The sequence below is a fragment of the Mandrillus leucophaeus genome, unplaced genomic scaffold (genome assembly GCF_000951045.1).
Source record: "Mandrillus leucophaeus isolate KB7577 unplaced genomic scaffold, Mleu.le_1.0 Scaffold615, whole genome shotgun sequence".
Classification (NCBI taxonomy): domain Eukaryota; kingdom Metazoa; phylum Chordata; class Mammalia; order Primates; family Cercopithecidae; genus Mandrillus; species Mandrillus leucophaeus.
This window is the reverse complement of record NW_012106642.1, coordinates 355200-375220: the sequence shown is the minus strand read 5'-3', so window position 1 is coordinate 375220 and position 20021 is coordinate 355200. Positions and strand designations below refer to the sequence as shown.

At 38.7% G+C, this 20021-nt stretch overlaps 1 protein-coding gene across 1 annotated transcript in view; it reads right to left on the bottom strand.

The window, feature by feature from the left end:
- FAM171B (family with sequence similarity 171, member B) overlaps nucleotides 1-20021 on the bottom strand; it is a 73676-nt gene that overhangs the window by 22255 nt on the left and 31400 nt on the right. The window contains exons 3-4 of the mRNA XM_012000084.1: nucleotides 3074-3307; nucleotides 27-119 (exon numbers count right to left, since the gene is read on the bottom strand). Of these exons, the coding sequence (XP_011855474.1) occupies nucleotides 27-119; nucleotides 3074-3307 (327 nt within the window). The remainder of the gene's footprint in view (nucleotides 1-26; nucleotides 120-3073; nucleotides 3308-20021) is intronic.

Sequence of the window (20021 nt, the reverse complement as noted above, 5' to 3'; positions counted from 1 at the left end):
TGTTTACTTAGAAGTATGGTACTTACCAGCTAATTTTCCAGTAATTAAAACAGTGTCTTCAAATAGCCATATATTTGCTTGACTTTGCGGGAACAGTGAAAGTGTAACTGATGAATATACTGTGAAATATAGCACAGTTAGAATATTGTACTTAACGTGAAGGGGAAAAAACTAGGACAAATATAGTTTCGTAACAGCAAGTCTCAAAAAGTGTGTGTGTCGCGGGGAACAACTGCTTGATGGGAAGAGCAATTCAAAACAAAGGAAGAATGAATATAAAATATGGAGGAAAAAGGTCACAATAAAGTAAGAAGAAAACATTGGTTAACACTATTTATTTTACTAATCTGTTCCATGTGATAGTAGTAGTCTATACAAAGGTGATGAATGATGTTCTGTAACCCCAGATATAAATGATCAAGTTAAATGCTTGAATAACCCCCCGATATATTTTCTCTAATTGTTACTTGTCATTAATATTAAAAAATTTTTTTTTGGCTCCATGATTCAAGCTTCTCTAGACCAAAACTATATCCACTTTTCATTTTTACCTTCTCACATAAGAGCACAGTGCTCTTCTGCACACGGTGTGGTTTGCCAAAACGATCCTGAGCTGGCAGAGAAGGAAACAATTTAACGCACAAAATGATTCAAAGTCAACCTTTAGTAGTAATGCAGGATGGAGGTAAACCTGCCTACAAGTGTAGGCAGCTGAACTACCTGTTGGGATGAGCTAAGTGCAGATTACCTGAAAGATATTATTTCAAGATTGGAGCAAGAAGCTGGCACAAAAGACCATTTTACAAGCAAGATCAAATCAAACTTATCAATCCTTCAAAAGAAAAATCAGTTTTGAGGAGTTCCCAAAGCACAAGTTCTCGTTTGATATCTTTCCTCTATGCTGTGTATTTAAAATAGAAATAGGATGGCATCCTCAAATCTCTTAAGAGAAAACACAGTTGCATGGAAATACTTTCATTATTTTGAGATAGTTCAAAGAATTTAAAGAAAATATGGAGAAAAGTAAAATACAAAAAGTATACAATGATGTATGGAGGTAAAATGAAATATACTTTTCTCCTTCCATAGGAAAAGAGAACTACCAAATAAAAATGTAATTTCAATTTCAGAATATATTAACATTTAGACTGATTAACGGATTAAATTGGAGAGGTGGGAGGGTCACAGTTTGAACGTCAAGGTGATTTTAAGTAAGACATTAACCCATATTTGGATACTTTCTCAGTCACACGTCTATTAAACATGAAGAGAATCTGAACCTCAAACACATTCAGATTTCTTTTCCCATGAAAATTGTTTCCTATTATAAACGGGATGTAATACCTACTGTGAAAAACTTGAGGAACACAGAAAATAAGATGAAAGTGATGATCATTGCAATACCACCACAGGAACAATCATTAATAATATTTTATTATAGCTCTTTGTTGGGTATTCCTGTGATTTTTTAAAATAGTGAATTATGATATTGTATACAGAATACTGTTACCCTGCCTTTTTCATTTAATAACGTATTTCTCTCAAAACGTACTTTTCGTAACATTTTTAACACACATATTTCATTTATTAAGGTATCAAGATTTACTTATTTACTGCATTAATCCCATAGATTTAGAATGTTTCCATTTCACTATTACAAAAATATTGCATCAACTTCCTGGTGCATGAATGTCTGTCCACTGTATTTAATATTTTAGCATGCGTTTATTTGTGCAGATTCATAAAGTGGAATACTGGGTCAAAGTTTATGAAGATTTTGAAGACTTTGACACAAACATTTCAAAAATTTTTACCGAGGTAATTTTGCCAGTTTGTACTTCTACCGAGAATGTTTGAGAATGCTGATCCTATCTTGTTTGACAATATTAATCATTTAACAACTTTTTTAAGGTAAAAAAAATCTAAGAAGTGTGTATTTCTTTGGTGTACTGATCTTAGATTATTAAAGCATGTTGTCATATTTACTAACCATTTGTATTTCCTGTTTTGAAAATTGATAGGCCATGATTTTGTCCATTTACCTTATTTAGTCAGGGTCTTGGCATTTTCATATTGATTTGTAAGAATTCTTTACATATTAAGGACATTATGCCTTATTGTTCCAAATATATTTCCAACCTTAGTTGCTTTTTATGTTTATGACATACAGGAGTTTATTAAAATAATATGTTCATATATAGCTTATGGCAACTTTTATTGGTTTTAAATTTAAACAGACCATCCTAACTGAAAGGTCAGATAGTTTATTTTCTTATTTAATATAATTATTTTACACATTTGATCGATCTAAGCAATATATTTTCACATATGGATTCAATTAATTTATTCCAAATAGTTAACCAAAATATATCTATCATTTAATGACTATCCAACCTTTTCTCAATGATTTCTAATGGCATCTTATCATAGATAACATTTTTATAAATACTGTGTCCAATTTGCACCATAATACAACTTATAGCACAATATCACTCACTGTTAATTTTGTAGATATATAATATTTTAGTTGTCTGTAATGGCAAATCGCCCCTAGGAGATGTATTTTTACAAGATTCCCATGTATCTTCGCACATTTATTCTTTAAAGATTATTTTTGCCAATTTTAAAAAATGAATTAAATCTATAATATGTTAGGGAGGTTTCAGATAGTTTACCTGTTGGGACATAACACCCTGAACTAAAACAGGCCCAAGAGAACTTGTTTGCCCATTCTACTATGTGAGGACACCGAAGCCATCATCTATAAACAAAAAAGCCCTCACCAGACACAGAATCTGCTGGCACCTTGATCTTAGACTTCCCAGACACCAGAACTACAAGAAATAAATTCCTCTTCTTTACAAGCTACCCAGCTTAGAGTATTTCATTATAGCAGCCTGAAAAGACCAAGACAATGTTTTCTTCAAAGTGGCACTCCCTTCTAACCTCTTTATACTGACTTAAGCTTTCTCATTTTCAGCTTACCAGAACAAGATATTCCCCAAACAGAGAAAAAAATTCATTTATATTTAGCAAAAACAAAACAAAACAAAAATAGTGTTTAAGTGCTTACTTGGCATTCTTCTGGTTTTCCAAGGCAGAGGGGTCAACACGTAGCCATCTTTGTAAGCAATAATAGTTAAACTAAGTCCTAATTTGTAGGGTACTTTTATCAGGACTGCTCCATTGCTTTTTGTTACTGTGGAATTTGTCTTCGTGTAGTTTACAAACACTTCTACAACTGCTTGGCTCAGGTACTGACGACTGATGATGTCATTCACCTGAACTTTCAGCATAAATACAGACACTGGAAAGAAAAAGGTAGAAATTGCAGCGTGTTGTATCCTATAATGCATATGTCAGTCTTTAAGTGTCATTCAACATATCTAAATAACAGTACAAAACTGTTGTTAAACTTAGGAACTACACATAAATACATATAATAATGAAGAATTCATTATTCTTCCTAAAATGAAACAAATTTTAATACAGTAAAGTGCTCCATAACAACATTTCAGTCAATGATGGACCACATATATAATCTTCCAGAAGATTATGATGGAGCTAAAAAATTCCCATTGCCTAGTGACATCATAGCCATCATAGTGTTGCAGTGCAATGCATTACTCACGTGTTAGTGGTGATGCTGGTGTAAACAAACCTGTGCTGCCAGTTGTATGAAAGTATAGCATATATAATTAGGTACAGCATATAAAACTTGATAATCGATGACTACATTACTGGTTTATGAATTTACTATACTGTTTAATCATTATTTTACAACGCAGTCCTTCTACACACAAAAATAAAAGTTAATTGTAAAAAAGACTCAGGAGGTATTCCAAAAAAATAAAGGCATCGTTATCTTGGGAGATGACAGTTCCATGCATGCTGCTGCCCCTGAAGACCTTCCAGTGGGACAAGATGTGGAGGTGGAAGACAATAATATTGATGATCCTGCCCTGTGTAAGCCTGGGCTAATGTTTATATTTGTGTCTTAGTTTTTAACAAAAAAAGCTTAAAAAGTAAAAACTAAAAAATTTTAAAAATAGAAAAAAATCTTATCAAATAAGGATAGAAAAAACATTTGTACATCTGTACAATGTGCTCCTTTTAAGCTAAGTGTTATTACAAAAGAATCAAAAAGTTTAAATTTTTTTGTTTATGAAGTTATAGTAAGCTAAGGTTAACTTATTGAAGAAAAATATGTTTTTCTAAATTTAATATAGCCTAAGCATACCACTGTGGAGTGTTTGCATAGTTTACAGTAGTATACGGTAATGTCCTAGGGCTTCACATTCACACTCACTCATTGCAACTTCCAGTCCTGCAAGCTCCATCATGGTAAGTGCCCTTTACAAGTATACTATTTTTTTAAAAAATCTTTTGTATGGTCTTTTTGTTGTGCCTTTTCTATGCTAAGTTTAGATGCACTGACACTTAACATTGTGTTATAATTGCCTGCAGTATTCAGTAGAGCAACATGCTGTACAGGCTTATAGCTTAGGAGCAATAGGCTATACCATATAACCTAGGTGTGCAGTAGGCTATACCATCTAGGTTTGTATAAGTACATTATGATGTTCACAAAACAAAATCACCTAACAATGCATTTCTGATAGTGTATTGCCATTGTTAAGTTATACATGGCTGTATTTGTTATTAAGGCACAATATTACTCCATTTTTTTCCTATCAATTAAAAAAGGAGAAGAAAGGACAGCAGTTAATAATGGGAAGATTGAGGTTCTCTCTTAAGGAAAATACATTTTTATTGTGTTTCACTAACTCTAATGCTATCAATAGCAACAAGAGACAGACAAACTCCTAGACAGTCAGAAATGGGTCCCCTTTCAGTGCCAACCTTCAAGCCAAAGAAAGCCTGAAACCGGAAAACTGAACTGCCAGTTCTGGACAGTGTCCACGACCAGAGTGAGAACTACTATCTTTGTCTTACCCTCTCTCTTGATTGGTTCCTTTTGGATGATGGCTTTTCACCAACTGAATGGTGCTTTTTCCAAGATGACCCAGGGACTAGCATGTACTTCCCCATTCTAAGCCCACAAAAACTCCAGACTCAGACTCACAGATGGCTACCCTGCTTTCAGGGTCCCCTCTTCACTGACAGCTTTCCTTTTGTTGCTTAATACAATTCTTCTCTGCCCTACTTATTCTCCAGTGTCTGTGTACTTTATTCTTCTTGGGCATGGGACAAGAACCCAGAACTCACCAGACTGTGGGCAGCAGAAACAAACAAGCTGTAACCTTGACGTCTGCCCAATGGGCTGTGGATAGTGGGAATAAAGTAGCTGTAACATGCTCCCGCTCACCAAGCTATGGAAGTGAAGAGCTGCAACATTTCTGGAAGCTCAGACCTTGGGAACCCCCAAGCCACAGTTGTAACATCCTTTGGGGCCCCATGATCACTGGCATCTCTGAATTCATGGCATCTCATGTTCCCCTAGTCTAGACGCCAGCACCCAACACAGAAGCCACTTGTGGCATGCCCAGTCCAGCCACAGGCTGAGTGTGGAGCCAGTGCAGGATCTGAGCAGGCGTGAGCTGAGCACAGCCTGCTGGGCTGAGCAACATGCAGACAGAGTCAGCTGCAGAGATTTCTGGTTGTCAAAGCAGCACCGTAGGAATCTTGTAACACTATCAAGTTATATAGATTTAACACATTCCAAATGTAGTCAAAGTTCTCAGAATAAAATGCCACTACTGCATGGCTAGCTCTTTTATTTATTTCCGCTGTCTGGAAAGCAGAAGATGTTTTTCAGTGCCAAATATACAAAATATCAAAAATCCTTCTCCAAAATATCAAAAAGCATTATCCATTAGGTATATAATAAAACAAGGCTGAGCATGATGGCTCATGCCTGTAACCCCCGCATTTTAGGAGGCTGAGGCAGGAGGATTGCTTGAGGCCACGAGTTCGAGACCAGCCTAGGCAACATAGTGAGATGCTATCTCTACAAAAAAATCAAAATTAGCTGGGTGTACTGGCATGTGCCAGCTACTTGGGAGGGTGAGATGGGAGGATCATTTAGCCAGGAAGTCAAGGCGGCAGTGAGCCATGATCTCACCACTGCACTGCAGCCTGGGCAACACAGCATGACCCCGTATCCTAAAAAAAGACAAAGAAAAGAAACCAACATATCTTGAGGAAAATGAAAACTAAAGTCTGTTTTTTACTTAAACCTCTGGTCTTACTCCTTAAGTACAGATCTTGATAACGTCTGCCCAAGAAAGTTTGTACCACCATGAAAGTGCTTTTGTAAGCATGTATCACATCTCTGTGAAAGATGCTTTCTCTTCCCTGTAAAATGGGTTCTGGAGTCAGTCACTATCCACCTCTGCCATTCCCTAGACATGTGACGTTGGGTAAGTTAGCTCCCAAAGTCCACTTGCTCATATGTAAAATCAGGAAAATAGCTACTTTGAGATAATAAAATGAAATAATGTGTCCAGTACAAAGCTTGTGTATCACTTAATGTGATTGGTAATAAAAATTATTATTCCACGATTAGAGAGCACTTCACAAACATTAGAGTACACTGATAAGAAATACAAAGATTGATTATGCTGCAATGCATTTGCATAAACCTATTTTTACTCAAAATTTGTATCAAGAACAGCACATCAGATAAAAAATTCTAGTCAATGTTGACGGAGCCTCAATATTGCTATCAAAATAGTTATACCTTGTCCGTTCTTTGTTAAACTGGACCTTAAATTGCTTCTGGATCATAACGACATTTCAAATACAAATATAACTTTTGCAATAATCACCCAGTCCTAGGGAAGGTTCAATCCACCAAACTAAAAAACAAACAAACAAAAAGCTCTGATCCCTTCCAGAGTCTAAAAGGTTAAATGTTATCCAAACACTATTCTCTCTCTCTCTCTCTCTCTCTCTCTCTCTCTCTCTCTCACACACACACACACACACACAGAGATATAAACATATTTCGGTATATGTTTATGAAATATATTATGAAAATTTTAACCATAATAAGAACTAAAATGTGCTGGGGGTAATGAGCCATGCATTGTGTTAGTTTCTAAGTACATTATTCTACTTACTCTTCAAAAAAACCTCATTGAAGAGATATTGTTGTTTTATTTTATACATATTGGTAACTGAGAGTTGCAAGTTTGAAAATGAACCATGGCTAACCCTCAGTAAATGGAGGAAACAGGACATAAACTCAGGACACCTCTCATCAAAGCTTATCTTGTAAACCATTGCCCTACATCTGCCTGGTTACTCTCTTAAAAGCAATTATCATCTCAGTTTAGAGTGTGGAGACGGGAAGAATTGATTGAGAACAGCAAAGAGAAGATTATATCAAGTCATACCTTAAAATGAGGTCCATTAGTCTGTCTGAAACAATTTCCTGAACAACAATCTCACATATATTCAAATATAAATATGAGGAAGAGATTCCAAGGTGATATAGAGATAAGTAAAGTTTATCCACACATCTGCTTTGCATTATTAATAATAATAGAAAACCTTGTGAGGGGTCAAATTACTTTGAGTAGTCATTAGTATTATTACTTTTAAGAGATAAACTGAAGAACATTCAGTAATAAAAGACCAAATAAGCTTTGGGTCTTAAGCTGTTCCTCAAACTATTTTTCCATTGTATCATAAATTCAGCCCATTAATAGTATTTTGTTATAAAACAAATATGTTTGTAACAACTTAAAATCAAAAAATGAAGGTAAAGAATAAATATATGTGCCTCAGATTACCTTTATAAAAATTATAACAGACAATTATAACAGTTGGGGAGATCTGATCTAACCAAACCCTTTCTCTTGCCTGTAGCCTTCAAGCTACCTTAATTATTCCTGGGCTAAGGCGGGCTAGCACTGTGAGACATTTAGTTTATAGTTTAAATAATAATCGCCCTTACTCAAAAATGTAACTACCTTTGTAAAGCTAGTGAGATAATCGGGTTAGGAGGATGTGAGGAGCCTGAATTCTAAGGTGTAGAATGCCAGCCATTCTTCTGGAGGTCACAAGGTATGCAACTTCCCCAATTACTCCTGCAAATAACATCACTATTGTAGAACCTAAGGACTGGCCATTTGAGATATCTTTTCAGGTTTTTTAATGTCTGAATTGATGGCTCCACCACTCCTGTGGCAGCATCCAGAAGCAACTCAGCTCAAGAGGACAGCTTTGACTCCCTATGATTTCATCTCTGACCCAACCAATCAGCAGAAAGCACCCACTGCCTAGCCACTGCCACCCCGCCCCCTGCTTCCCCCAAACTGATAGCAGTGACAGCCCATGTGGAGCAGCCACTGTGAGGATGCCAGCTGCAGCAGGGGAGGCACAGCTGGGGCTGCACAATCCACAGGGCCAGAGGGAGCCCTGCCCCTACCGAGTTGGTGGGGCAGGAGCCCACACTCCTGGGCACAGCTGCAGCTGCAGACCCCAGCATCTCTTTGCTCTCAGGATCCCAGGAAGCTCCCTTCCCTCACAGGCTTGAAAGTGTCTGCTTCCACTGTTTGGCTTCTCCCTGCTCCCAGTGCCAGCTCTGGGGCAAAGCAAAGTTGTGGCCAAGCACAGGCACTTTTGCAACCCAGCTGAAAGTGCACACACTTGGGGCAGCACTGATAGGCCAGCCCCCTGCCACCTAGGCCTCCTCCAGACTTTGGGCACTGAAGGCTACAGGAGGGAAACAGCAGAGGCTGAGGGTGGCTCCACGCGGGATTGTGGGTACCCCTCAGCACAAACAACCTGCACACCATGGACAACATGATTGATGGTGGCAGGATTCAGGTTCCTGGGCAGGAAAGGGTGGGTCCCTGGTGAAGCCCCACCTTCAGGCCAGGGATGGTCTGAAGCATGGAGGCCAGGCTGCCAGTTCCACAGACCAGAATGAGAACTTACGGTGCATTTCCCGGCCCACTCATGGACCAATCAGCATATACTTCCTCCACTCTGAAGCCCATAAAAACCCTGGACTCAGTCAGACTCAGGCAGAGGACAGGATGATGTGCCTGCGGATAGGAGCTACTCACTCTGGATCGTCTGTGACTTGAGGGCCACAGAGATGTTAGGGTGACCTGCTTATGGATAGGAGCTACCCACTCCAGGTATCCTCTCTCCGCTGAGGGCTGCACCATCATTAAGATGACCTAACTGAAGACAGAAGCTACCCACTCCAAGTCTCCCCTCCACTGAGAGCTGTATTCATCGGGATAACCTGCCTGTGGATAAGAGCTACCTACCCACTCTGGGTCTCCTCTCTGCTGAGGGTTACAGACATTGGGACAACCTGCCTCTGGATAGGAGCTACCCACTCTGGGTCTCCTCTCTGCTGAGGGCTGTCCTCATCGAGATGTCCTGCCTGTGGAAAGGAGCTACCCACATCAGGGTATCATTTATACCTACACTGATAACACCCATCCTACAGTCTCCTGAGAGCTGTACTTTTGCTCAATAAAGCACCTCTTCACCTTGCTCACCCTCCAGTTGTCTGTGCACTTCATTTTTCCTGGATGTGGGATAAGAACTCAGGCCCCACTGAATGGTTGGGACTGAAAGAGCTGTAACACATACAGGGTTGACATATGCCCCTCCACTCACACATTGCAGGTAACAAGAAGGAAAGAGAATAGCTGCGGTCCTTCAGGAAGCCCAGACCTAGGAGCTCCCTGAGTCAAGTCTGAGACACCCTCTTTGAGGCTCTGTGGTTCCTGTAGTCTCCAAGCTTCCAGATGCCACTGCGTTCCCTGGTGCCTGTAGTGGAAGCCATTTGAGGTACACCTGGTCCAGCCACAGCCTTGCAGGGAGCCAGCACCCATGCCAGCACCTGGAGCTGCCTGCCCTGTCACAGTTGGTATGTCTGACTGTGTGCAGTGGCTGTTCACTCACTCACGCACCCCTCACTGCTCTGTGCCTGGCTCACCCTTGGCAGGCATGAGATCCAGGCTAGTAGTGTGAGCTGAGTGCAGCCTGCTGGGCCAAGTAGGAAGGATGAGCCCAGTGGGCCTGAGCAAAACTTGGGCAAAGAAACCACCAGCCACAAAGGTTTGTGGCTGGCAAAGTGATACCCCAAGGATCCTGTGACAAAACAACCTTTGAAAAACCTCCAAATTCTTGGGGGAGACTGATTTGAGTAACAAATAAACTGGTCTTCTGTTCAGCTGGCTCTGTGTGAACTAAACTCTTTCTTTATTGCAATTCCCCTGCCTTGATAAATCGGCTGTATCTGGGAAGTAGGCAAGAAGAACCCATTGGTCAGTTATATCCCAAGTCTTATATGTACAGACCACCAAAATCTCAATATACTTTTGTAAAATACATAACATCAAATCCATTTTATTCATTTTAAAAAATGAAGATTCAGATAGGTCATGGAAATTGACCAAAGTCTCACAGATGGTAAGAGGCCACGCCAGTCTTCAAATACACCCACTGTTACAGTCGGTAGTCAGACATGAGCAAGGCAGGAGAGGACCCACCCTCACCAGGAATGTCAGGCAAACATCAGGAAATGGTCATGCAGTTGTTAAATTGTCTCTCCATAATAATAATTGGTCACAGCCAGCACCAGGGAAGGGCAGTCTCCCAGTAGATAGAAAATCTAAAACTGGTGATCAGTAGCTTCCTGATGAGATCTCAGGAGTTGGGTGAGTGGGCCCAAGCAGGTGCACTAAGAGGTAAAATAGCAGAGTTTAACTGAAATATGACCTTCCTCTAGGAACACTTGACTGGTGAGGGAAAATGCCTCAAGTGAGCATGTGTACAAGTTCAGTAAACACACTGCACGTGCAGCCACTCCCAAGTGCTAGCAGGCCACTGCACATGCAGACAGCCCACTCCGCAGGAAGAATCAGAGAAGCAAAGCAACCCTGGAAGCTGCCAATATGTAAGACCCCAAGTCAAAAGTCAAACCGTGCACTTGAATCTCAAGTTGCCTGCTTGACCCTCTTCCAGGTGCACTTTACTTTTGTTCTTGCTCTAAAACCTTTTAATAAACTTTCATGCCTGCTCTAAAACCTCCCTTGGTCTCTCTCTGCCTTACACCCCTCGGTTGAATTCTTTCTTCCAAGAAGGCAAGAACTGAGGTGGCTGCAGACCCATGTGGATTCACCACTGCCAACACCACGAAGGACTCCAAAGCCATCTTTGAACTATGGAACAGTGGGGCTTGGGGTGACACTACTAAATTAACTCAAGTAATATATGATTGCAATCATCATTGAGAATTTAAATTCTTATTTAACATCAATTAAAAAGAAAAAGCATCCCCTGGCCATATACACACATACTCATGCCAAACCATGTCCTCAAACTCAAATGGAAAATATAACACTGGGTTTAAAAAAAAAAAAAGGTTATAATAGTAAGATATATCAGTGGCTCCCAACCTTTTTGGCACCAGGCTCTGGTTTCAGAGAAGACAATTTTTCCATGGACCAGGTTAGGGGGATAGTTTCAGGATGATTCAAATGTATTACATTTATTGTGTACTTTATTATTATTACATTGTAATATATGATGAAATAATTATACAACTTCCCTCAGTGGGAGCCCTGAGCTTGTTTTCTTGTATCTAGATGGTCCCATCTCCAGGTGATGGGAGAGAGTGACAGATCATCAGGAATTAGATTTTCATAAGGAGCATGCAACCTAGATCCCTCACACACTCAGTTCAAAATAGGGTTCATGCTCCTATGAGCAAGTAATGCTGCCACTGATCTGACAAGAGGCGGAGCCCAGGCGGTAATGTGAGTGATGGGGAGTGGCAGTAAACACAGATGAAGCTTCACTGACTCACCCGCTGCTCACTTTCTGCTGTGAGGCCCAGTTCCTGATAGGTCTCAGTATCTTTATCTGTCCGTGTCCAAGGGGTTTCAGACCCCTGATATATATGACATGATGGGCTTCTAAACCAAATGTACTTGGATAGGTACTTGGATAGTATTAAAAAACTGTATGTGTAGAGAAAAAGTAGCTGCTGCTCAATTTGAAATAATTCCCCCAGCCACCCAGTCCCTAATCCTTCAGTCAAAATTTACTGAGCCACCAGCATAAAGCACCCAACTAGTATAGGCCAGACAGATTCTACCTGGACCTCAAAATATGAATACAGTTACAGAGATGCTAATGGTTGCTGGAACTGAATTACCTTGGAAAGTCTATGAGGCCTTACCATTGTGCTTTCTAGTGCTTCCCTAGTCCCTCTCCTTCCAGAAGCTGGGTTGTGCGGCCCTTCCAGCTGATCTGTGAACTACATAATAATCTTTCCTAGAAAGTCCTTTCATTTCTTGTAGCCAGAGTTTGTTTCTGTTGCTTGCTCCTTAAGTAAGCACATTAAATATGTACAACTGTAAATAAAGGATAATATTTACCAGGCCACTATTTTATAGACATAGATACCTGTTATAGAATGTGAAGGAATTAAGGATACTGTTGAGTACCAAAAGCATGATAAACCATATGAGAGACAAACTGAACATAACTAACTCATAAGGGAATTAGGATTCTCTATTCAAATTCAATAAGAGATCTTGTTCAAACCAAATGTACCTACAGTGGCTCCTTCAACAGCATATTCAATAGGGAATTTTTATTAATTCATTTGTTTAAAAGATCAATTTCAGAGAGTCTGAGAGCCTTTGGATTTACAGACAAATCCCAATGTGTGGTAGGATCTTAAGTTAAATTTGCAAAAGAAAAAAAACTGCATATTCCATCTGTTTCATCCTTGTAAAAGTACAGTTGCCAAATTAAGACACACTAAAACCCTCCTGACATTCTGAAGCTGGATTTGATTTATAAAATGTTTTCTAAAACGTGTTCTAATCCAGAATGGATGATTTTATTTTTTCACATGCAACAATGTTAATATAAATCTGATGAGAAAATATCATATTTAGAAAAAAACAGATTTGCAAAGGTCAAGTCTTGATGATCCAAATCACAATCCCCTCTCTGATGAGATCGCCTATATCTATATCTTAAAGTGCTTAGTGGACTCAGTGCATAATACAGGCCTGACCAACGGGGTCCTCTCTAGCTCAAAATGGAAACAACCGACTTGCAGTTGTTTCCTCCTTAATCCCACTTAGTTAGAGCTGACATCATAAATTACAGGTTTTATACATACATACATGTTTAGTAGTGTGACACACACACATATCCAGCCCAGTGCTGGAAACTTTACACATATTGTCCAATTTCATCCTAACACACACCTGTAAGACATTTCCCAACTTTAAAGCAAGGAAATTGCGGTGGCTCACGCCTGTAATCCCAGCACCGTGGGAGGCCGAGGCAGGTGGATCACGAGGTCAAGAGATTGAGACCATCCTGGCCAACATGGTGAAACTCTATCTCTATTAAAAATACAAAAATTAGCTAGGTGTGGTGGCACGTGCCTATAGTCCCAGCTACTCAGGAGACTGAGACAGGAGAATTGCTTGAACCCGGGAGGCAGAGGTTGCAGTGAACTGAGATCGCGCCACTGCACTCCAGCCTGGCTACAGAGAGAGATTCTGTCTCAAAACAAACAAACAAACAAACAAGCAAACAAAAAACCGAAAAGCTGCACAGCTTATAAGGTTATAGCCAAGATTCACAGGCAAGTCCCTCTGACTCCAAGTCCCACGTTCCACATTAACTCTTACTGAAAAGCATTAGGGATTTGGTTTTCATCATATTTACTAACTTATTTTCTCACAACCAATGCTCAGAAGGAAATTATCATTGACTGACTCTCTGAGATTCTTTTCCCCATCCTCAGACTTGGTTTGTCTCTCACCCCAGCACAAGCCACAGCAAAAGCAGCATTTAAAAACAAACGAACAAAAAAAAAAAAACCTCAGCTGAAAGCCTGGTCAAAGTAATTAATGAGGCATGAACAACTCTTTTTTACTTCAAGTAAAAGGAAAAGTTACAAAGAATTAGCTGCTTATGACTTCTGATAACAGGATGCTTCTGATTTCTATGATGTCAACAGCTTGATCAAGCAAGCAGCATAGTCAGCCAGAAGCAATATATATCCCTAGTAATCCTCTACCAGTTCTCTCCTCCAAAAAAATAAAAATAAATAAATAAAATACTTTGGCATTTAGACAGGGCAGAGTCCATGAATAAATATATGATTTTCAGCTGGAGGTGCTTTTGTCTACCTACCCTTCTCCAGTGTAATTGTTTAGCTTTCAATGAGTATATTTATTTTCTCTGTCACTTAATTATAATCATTATGTCTCGCCCACATAATCATCTTTTCCACATATCACTATTTGTTTTAAAATGGTTCAATATTAAATGATTCAACTGCACCCTTAGAAAACATAATCTAAATGTTGAGAGAAACAAGTAAAAATAAAATACATATCAGTGAGCTAGGTCCTGAGGTTGCTGGAGAAGATTTAACTATTTAGCAGATGGTTTCAAGCATCATTACGTAGTGAGAATCACTAAAATTCAATAATAATAAATAGGTATAAAGGAATATTCTAGAAAAAAATATTAGAACCAATATATTACGGTCTTCCTATAGAATACAAATAGGTAACTAAAAGTCCAAAAGGGCTTAAAAAATACTGCTAACTATATATATTTGGGTGACGTTTACATCTTTATGTAGGTGGGCTGAAAATACCACAATTCCACTTCTTTTCAAGAGACTCTGACATCATCCTATTATGTTGTCACCATTATGTAGGTTACAACTATACACATGGAGAAGCTACCTCATTTTCAGATTTATCCGGTACAAAAACTCACCTACTTCATTTCCATTATGTTTCAAAAGCAAGTATCTATAATAATTTCATTTCATATGCTACAACTTTATCTCCTATAGGAATACATTGCTAAAATAAGATTTTATAAACTGACTATAGGTCAAATTTTTAAAACAATATTTTAATGAGATAAATTCAAAAAACTTTATTGAGGTTTATGTATCCTGAGAACTAGGAAAAATGGAGAACACAAAAATATAGTGGAATAAAATGGTTGGAAACAATAGAAATGTTCATTTACATGAATTCATTCAACAAATGTTTACTGATTACCTATTTTTGCTCAGATATGCACAAGATGGGGACTGGGGATACAGAAAGCAATAGAAAACAGACTTTCCTTGATGTAAAATTCTGAGGGGAAACAACACGTGAGGAAAAACACAGAATTTCTGATATTACAATAAAGGAGGTAGAAAAGGAGTACTGAAACAGACAAAAGAACTTCCTATAGTATCAAACACAATCTTCTAGAAATTATGTAGAAATTAATTTAGAATATGTATAAAAATTCCTGTATCAAAAAATAATGACACTAATATCTACTTTGATATCAGTTTACACTATCTTTTTTTTTTTTTTTTAACAGGAAGAATGTCAACATTTTGAGTCCAGATCATCTGAGGATTTGCCCATGAATTCTCACCTATTTTTCATGATCTGACTTTTTGATCTACTTCTGTGGAGATGCTGTGGTAGGGACCCAAAAGATACCAGGTTTCTGCTTACCTCCCAAATCAGGCTTCTTGGGGTCATTCAGAGGCCTAGTTTGCTAGGTTAGGGGGATAGTTTCAGGATGATTCAAATGTATTACATTTGAATACAAATGTAATACCCACCATTTTCACACAAAATATTCAGCTACCAAGAACTCTTAGTTTTGAGGTAGGTATACAAATACCTGAAGAAATCTGGTTCCAAATTTAATTTAATTCCAAATTTAAATGTCTAGGTATTTAAATCATTAGTAGAAGCATAACCATCATGGTTTCACTAAACATAATATCAATTGTTTTCTAACTCTTTAGGCAAGCATTCAAAATTCTCTGAGATCTGACCACCACCTCCCTTTCTAGTCTTTTTTCCCCACTCATCATACTCATATCAGATATGGGCAAATTACAGCCTGCCTGCCAACTCTGACCCACTCTGATTTTGTAAATAAAGTTTTACTGGAACACAGTCATGCTATTTCATTTATACAATACATTACCTGTAGCTACACTTGCTATGATGGCAAAGTTTGCTACAATGCTATTTGGCACTCTACAGAAAAAGTTTGCAGAACCTGGTACTATACTGTCTCATAAACAGTCATTGGTCACTAACCAAGACAACCCACTTTCCTGCTACAGTGTAATTATTCATCTCTTTCTTCCATCTGAAATACCCTTTTAAAAATCTCTACCTATTAAAATCCTAACCTATCCTTCAAAGTATGGTCAAATGTCCCCTTTTCAAATAAATGTCCCCTCAGCCCAACCAGATGGGATCTCCTCTTCTGTACTGACCAGATTAATGACACATGATATATTCTGGCATGTTTGCCTTTTCTGTGCATCTTCTCTCTGCAAAAGGCAGGTTCTTGACAGCCCCTATTGTTTCCAACTCAGTCATGAGTCATACTAAAGCTTGAGCTAAATAAGAGTTAGTGTGTGGATACTTACTAAATGAAAGAGGAGTGCGGGGGAAGAGACAGAAGAAGAGGAGTTGCAGAGAGAAAAGGAATGAAGGGAGAGAGGTAGAAAAAGGAGAAAGAGATCAGAAGTGGCCAGGCACCTGAAAAAAGGAATGATAATTGCAGGATTTTGGCAGGGGCCACCAGAAATTATAGCCAGCTCTCCAGCCCCAGTATTGGGTACAAAATTTTAAGCTTAATCCCACACTTGACAGTGAAAAATATTTTACATTACTATAATAATTACAGCAAGAACTAAATAACAAGATTCCTCTTCCTTTCAGAAAGTAATACCATTTTTTTTTTCATAAGAATCTTTAACCTGGAATTTTTGACTAGAAAAAAACAATTTTGACTGAAGAATGATACTAGGGAGTAGCAAAACTTCCTAAATAATATAAGGGAACTATATCCTGGCAAAGAGTAAATTAAACATTTTATTTTTACTACTATAAAACAATATCAACAAAGTAGTTTTACGAGTCTTTCTCCAGGGTACTAGCACAATTTCCCTGTTTAATTGGAATGAGGGCTGAAAGTTCAGAAAAGAGTTGAGGACAACGAAGGAGCTTATAAAGAAAAAGGACCATATTATTAGGCATTCTGAAAAGTGAGATAGAAAGGGTTTAATCAGTTTACTCTCTGCAGCATTTCAAATATGGACACACAAGCCTCCTTCTTTTAAAGAAACAACAGGGTGCTGAATTTAAAAAAAAATCAGTAAAATAGAAAAGCCTCCTTTCCATTGCTTAAGCCCCAGATTGGATCCAAGCTCTTATTTGGCTTTGAGGTTTAAAAGAAAAAGAAAAAAATATGTGTGTGTTTGAATCAAAAACAAATTTACTTGCAGTAAACTAATATTTATTACAGAGAAAATGTCAATTCTAAGAAGAAATTAATGAGATAGAATAGAGACATGATCTCCAAAGGTATAAAATGCTATGGAGCAAATAAAATACATTTTTTATCCATTAGGACTGAAGGCTTAAATAAGTGTGATTCGCCAGAGCTAATGAAATGGATAACATAAAAAGGACCTTTACAACTTAAGAACTAACACACAATAGACAACTCAACAGAGAACAAATGAGAGAGCTGAGCCATTACTATTCAGACTCCGGTCCTTCTTGCCTACCGAAAGGACCCTTTTTCCTCAATGGAAATCAATCAATCTGACCCAAGCTCCTAAAACAGATTGTTCAAACTCACTCCACAAGCATTTATCATCCTGACTTGTTTTTTCTTCCCAATTTTTCATCCTTCCTTAGAATCACAAGCATTTATTCACTAACTCAGACATTTATTCAAGATTTATTAAGGATACTTTATGTGATGGCACTAGGTAGAGAGAGACAGAAGAGGCTTCAGCCCAGTGAGGAAAGCTCAAAATAATTTTAAGTGTTTGAAAAAGCACTGGTCACCACTGCCATGTAAGTACTGAGCACCTCACTCAGACTAACGTGAGAGCACTCCTCTGTGAAGACAAAATCAGAATTGAGTTTTGAAAATGGGGTGTGAGGGGAAGGAGTGAATAGCACAGCTCCCTGAACCTGGGAATTCAATCACAGATACTTATCCTTAAGAACCTGCTCAGATATACCCTCTGCGCTGAGGCATGGTGTGACTGATTTCCCCTTCCTTTGAATCGATACAGCACAAACTGAGTTATCGCCTAAGATCAGGGTCATGTTTGGCATAATAGATGAAAAGAAGACAGAGAAAGTAAATTTTTTTCCTGAGGTTACTCAGCAAAATTTTTTTTTTTTTTGAGACGGAGTCTCTCCCGCCCAGGCTGGAGTGCAGTGGTGTGATCTCGCCTCACTGCAAGCTCCGCCTCCCAGGTTCACACCATTCTCCTGCCTCAGCCTCCCAAGTAGCTGGGACTACAGGTGCCCACCACCATGTCCGGATAATTTTTTGTATTTTTAGTAGAGACAGGGTTTCACCGTGTTAGCCAGGATGGTCTCGATCTCCTGACCTCGTTATCCACCCGCCTTGGCCTCCCAAAGTTCTGGGATTACAGGCGTGAGCCACAGCGCCCAGCCTATTCAGCATAAATTCTTAACGAGGAAAGAACAAAGAGGTTAAGAAGAATATGTAAAGGTTCTGCCAAAGATAGAAATACATGAGCTGATGAAACATAAGAAGATATTCCTCCTTAGAGGAAAGATGGGAATTTAGCAATTCATTCGGCAAGCATGTGCTAAGTGACATCATCCTCTGCTCTCAATGTCCTTTTCTGAGCCCACTGCATCTCTCTGCTCATTTACCCTTCTTTATCTTCATCCATTCTGATCCACAATGGCCTCCTGACACTTTCTTGAACACTCCAGGCATGCTGTCACCTCCGGGTCTTTGCATAGGTAATTCCTTCCTAGAATTGTCTTCTCTCTGAAATCCAAATGGCTTACTCCCTCACTTTCTAGAAATCTTTGTCAAAATGACACTTTTCATGACTCCTCTCCTCCCAATCTGACTTTCCTGTGTTTCGGTGGTCCCAAGACCACCTTAAGGTTGGTGATTCACCAAAAGGAATCAAATGTCCTTGCACTATGCTTTATTATAGAAAAGGATGAAGAGTAAAACAACATGAAAAACGTATTTCTTCTAGCTGTTAGCTGCAGGGACACAGGCAGTGTCTCTGCATAGGGAAGGCCAATAGAGTCTTAGGGTCCAAAGCTGTCAAGGCATTGGTCATGTGGACACATTCCTGTAACATAACTAGCGAGGGCAGCAGAAACACAGGACCCCCAGCATAAATATCAAGTGTATATCATCATCTTGCTAAATGATCCTGAAGTCTTGACAAGCTGGAACAGCATACCCCATTGCTCCAAGTATATAAAATATCATTATCAATCAGTAAAATAAAGAACACTCTGAGGGCCACATTCCCAGAAGCCGGCCAAGGACAATCATAGCTCCAGGCTTCATGACAAGCAAGGACAGAGCAACCAAACCTGCTGTGCTAACCCACTTCACAACTTTGATCTATTCTTTCCTTAATATTTTTCCATACTACCTTCTTAACACATATATAACTTATTCACTAGGTTCATTTTCTGTTTCCCCAACTAGAATGTTAACTCTATAAGGTCATTGACATTCTCATTTTATTTACCACATCCTCAAATATCAATACTTATTTTTGAATGAATGAATACTTGAATTAATGAATGAACTCCTTACTCTTGTACCAGTACATGGGACTACTGGCTCAAAACCACTTAATAATTGCAAGGAGAGATGCAAATATGTGAAATGAGGTAGAAGGCCTTGAAGTAGAGGGTGGGACAAGAAGATGGGTAAGCAATCATTTCTGGCACAGAACATTTGTAAGTTTTGTACTTTAAACAAAGTACAAATTCTTTAATTCTTTACCGTTTCTTCCTTCGGCAACTTCTTCAATAAATATACTAATTCTTTTGATGTTAAAAAAGGATTTAAATGCAAGATTAGGACCACCATTGTTGCTCTGCCTTAGAAAAACAAACATATGAAGATTAAATTCATCATTTATCTGTTACCCAACTTTAAGTAATTAATTGGACAAATACTAG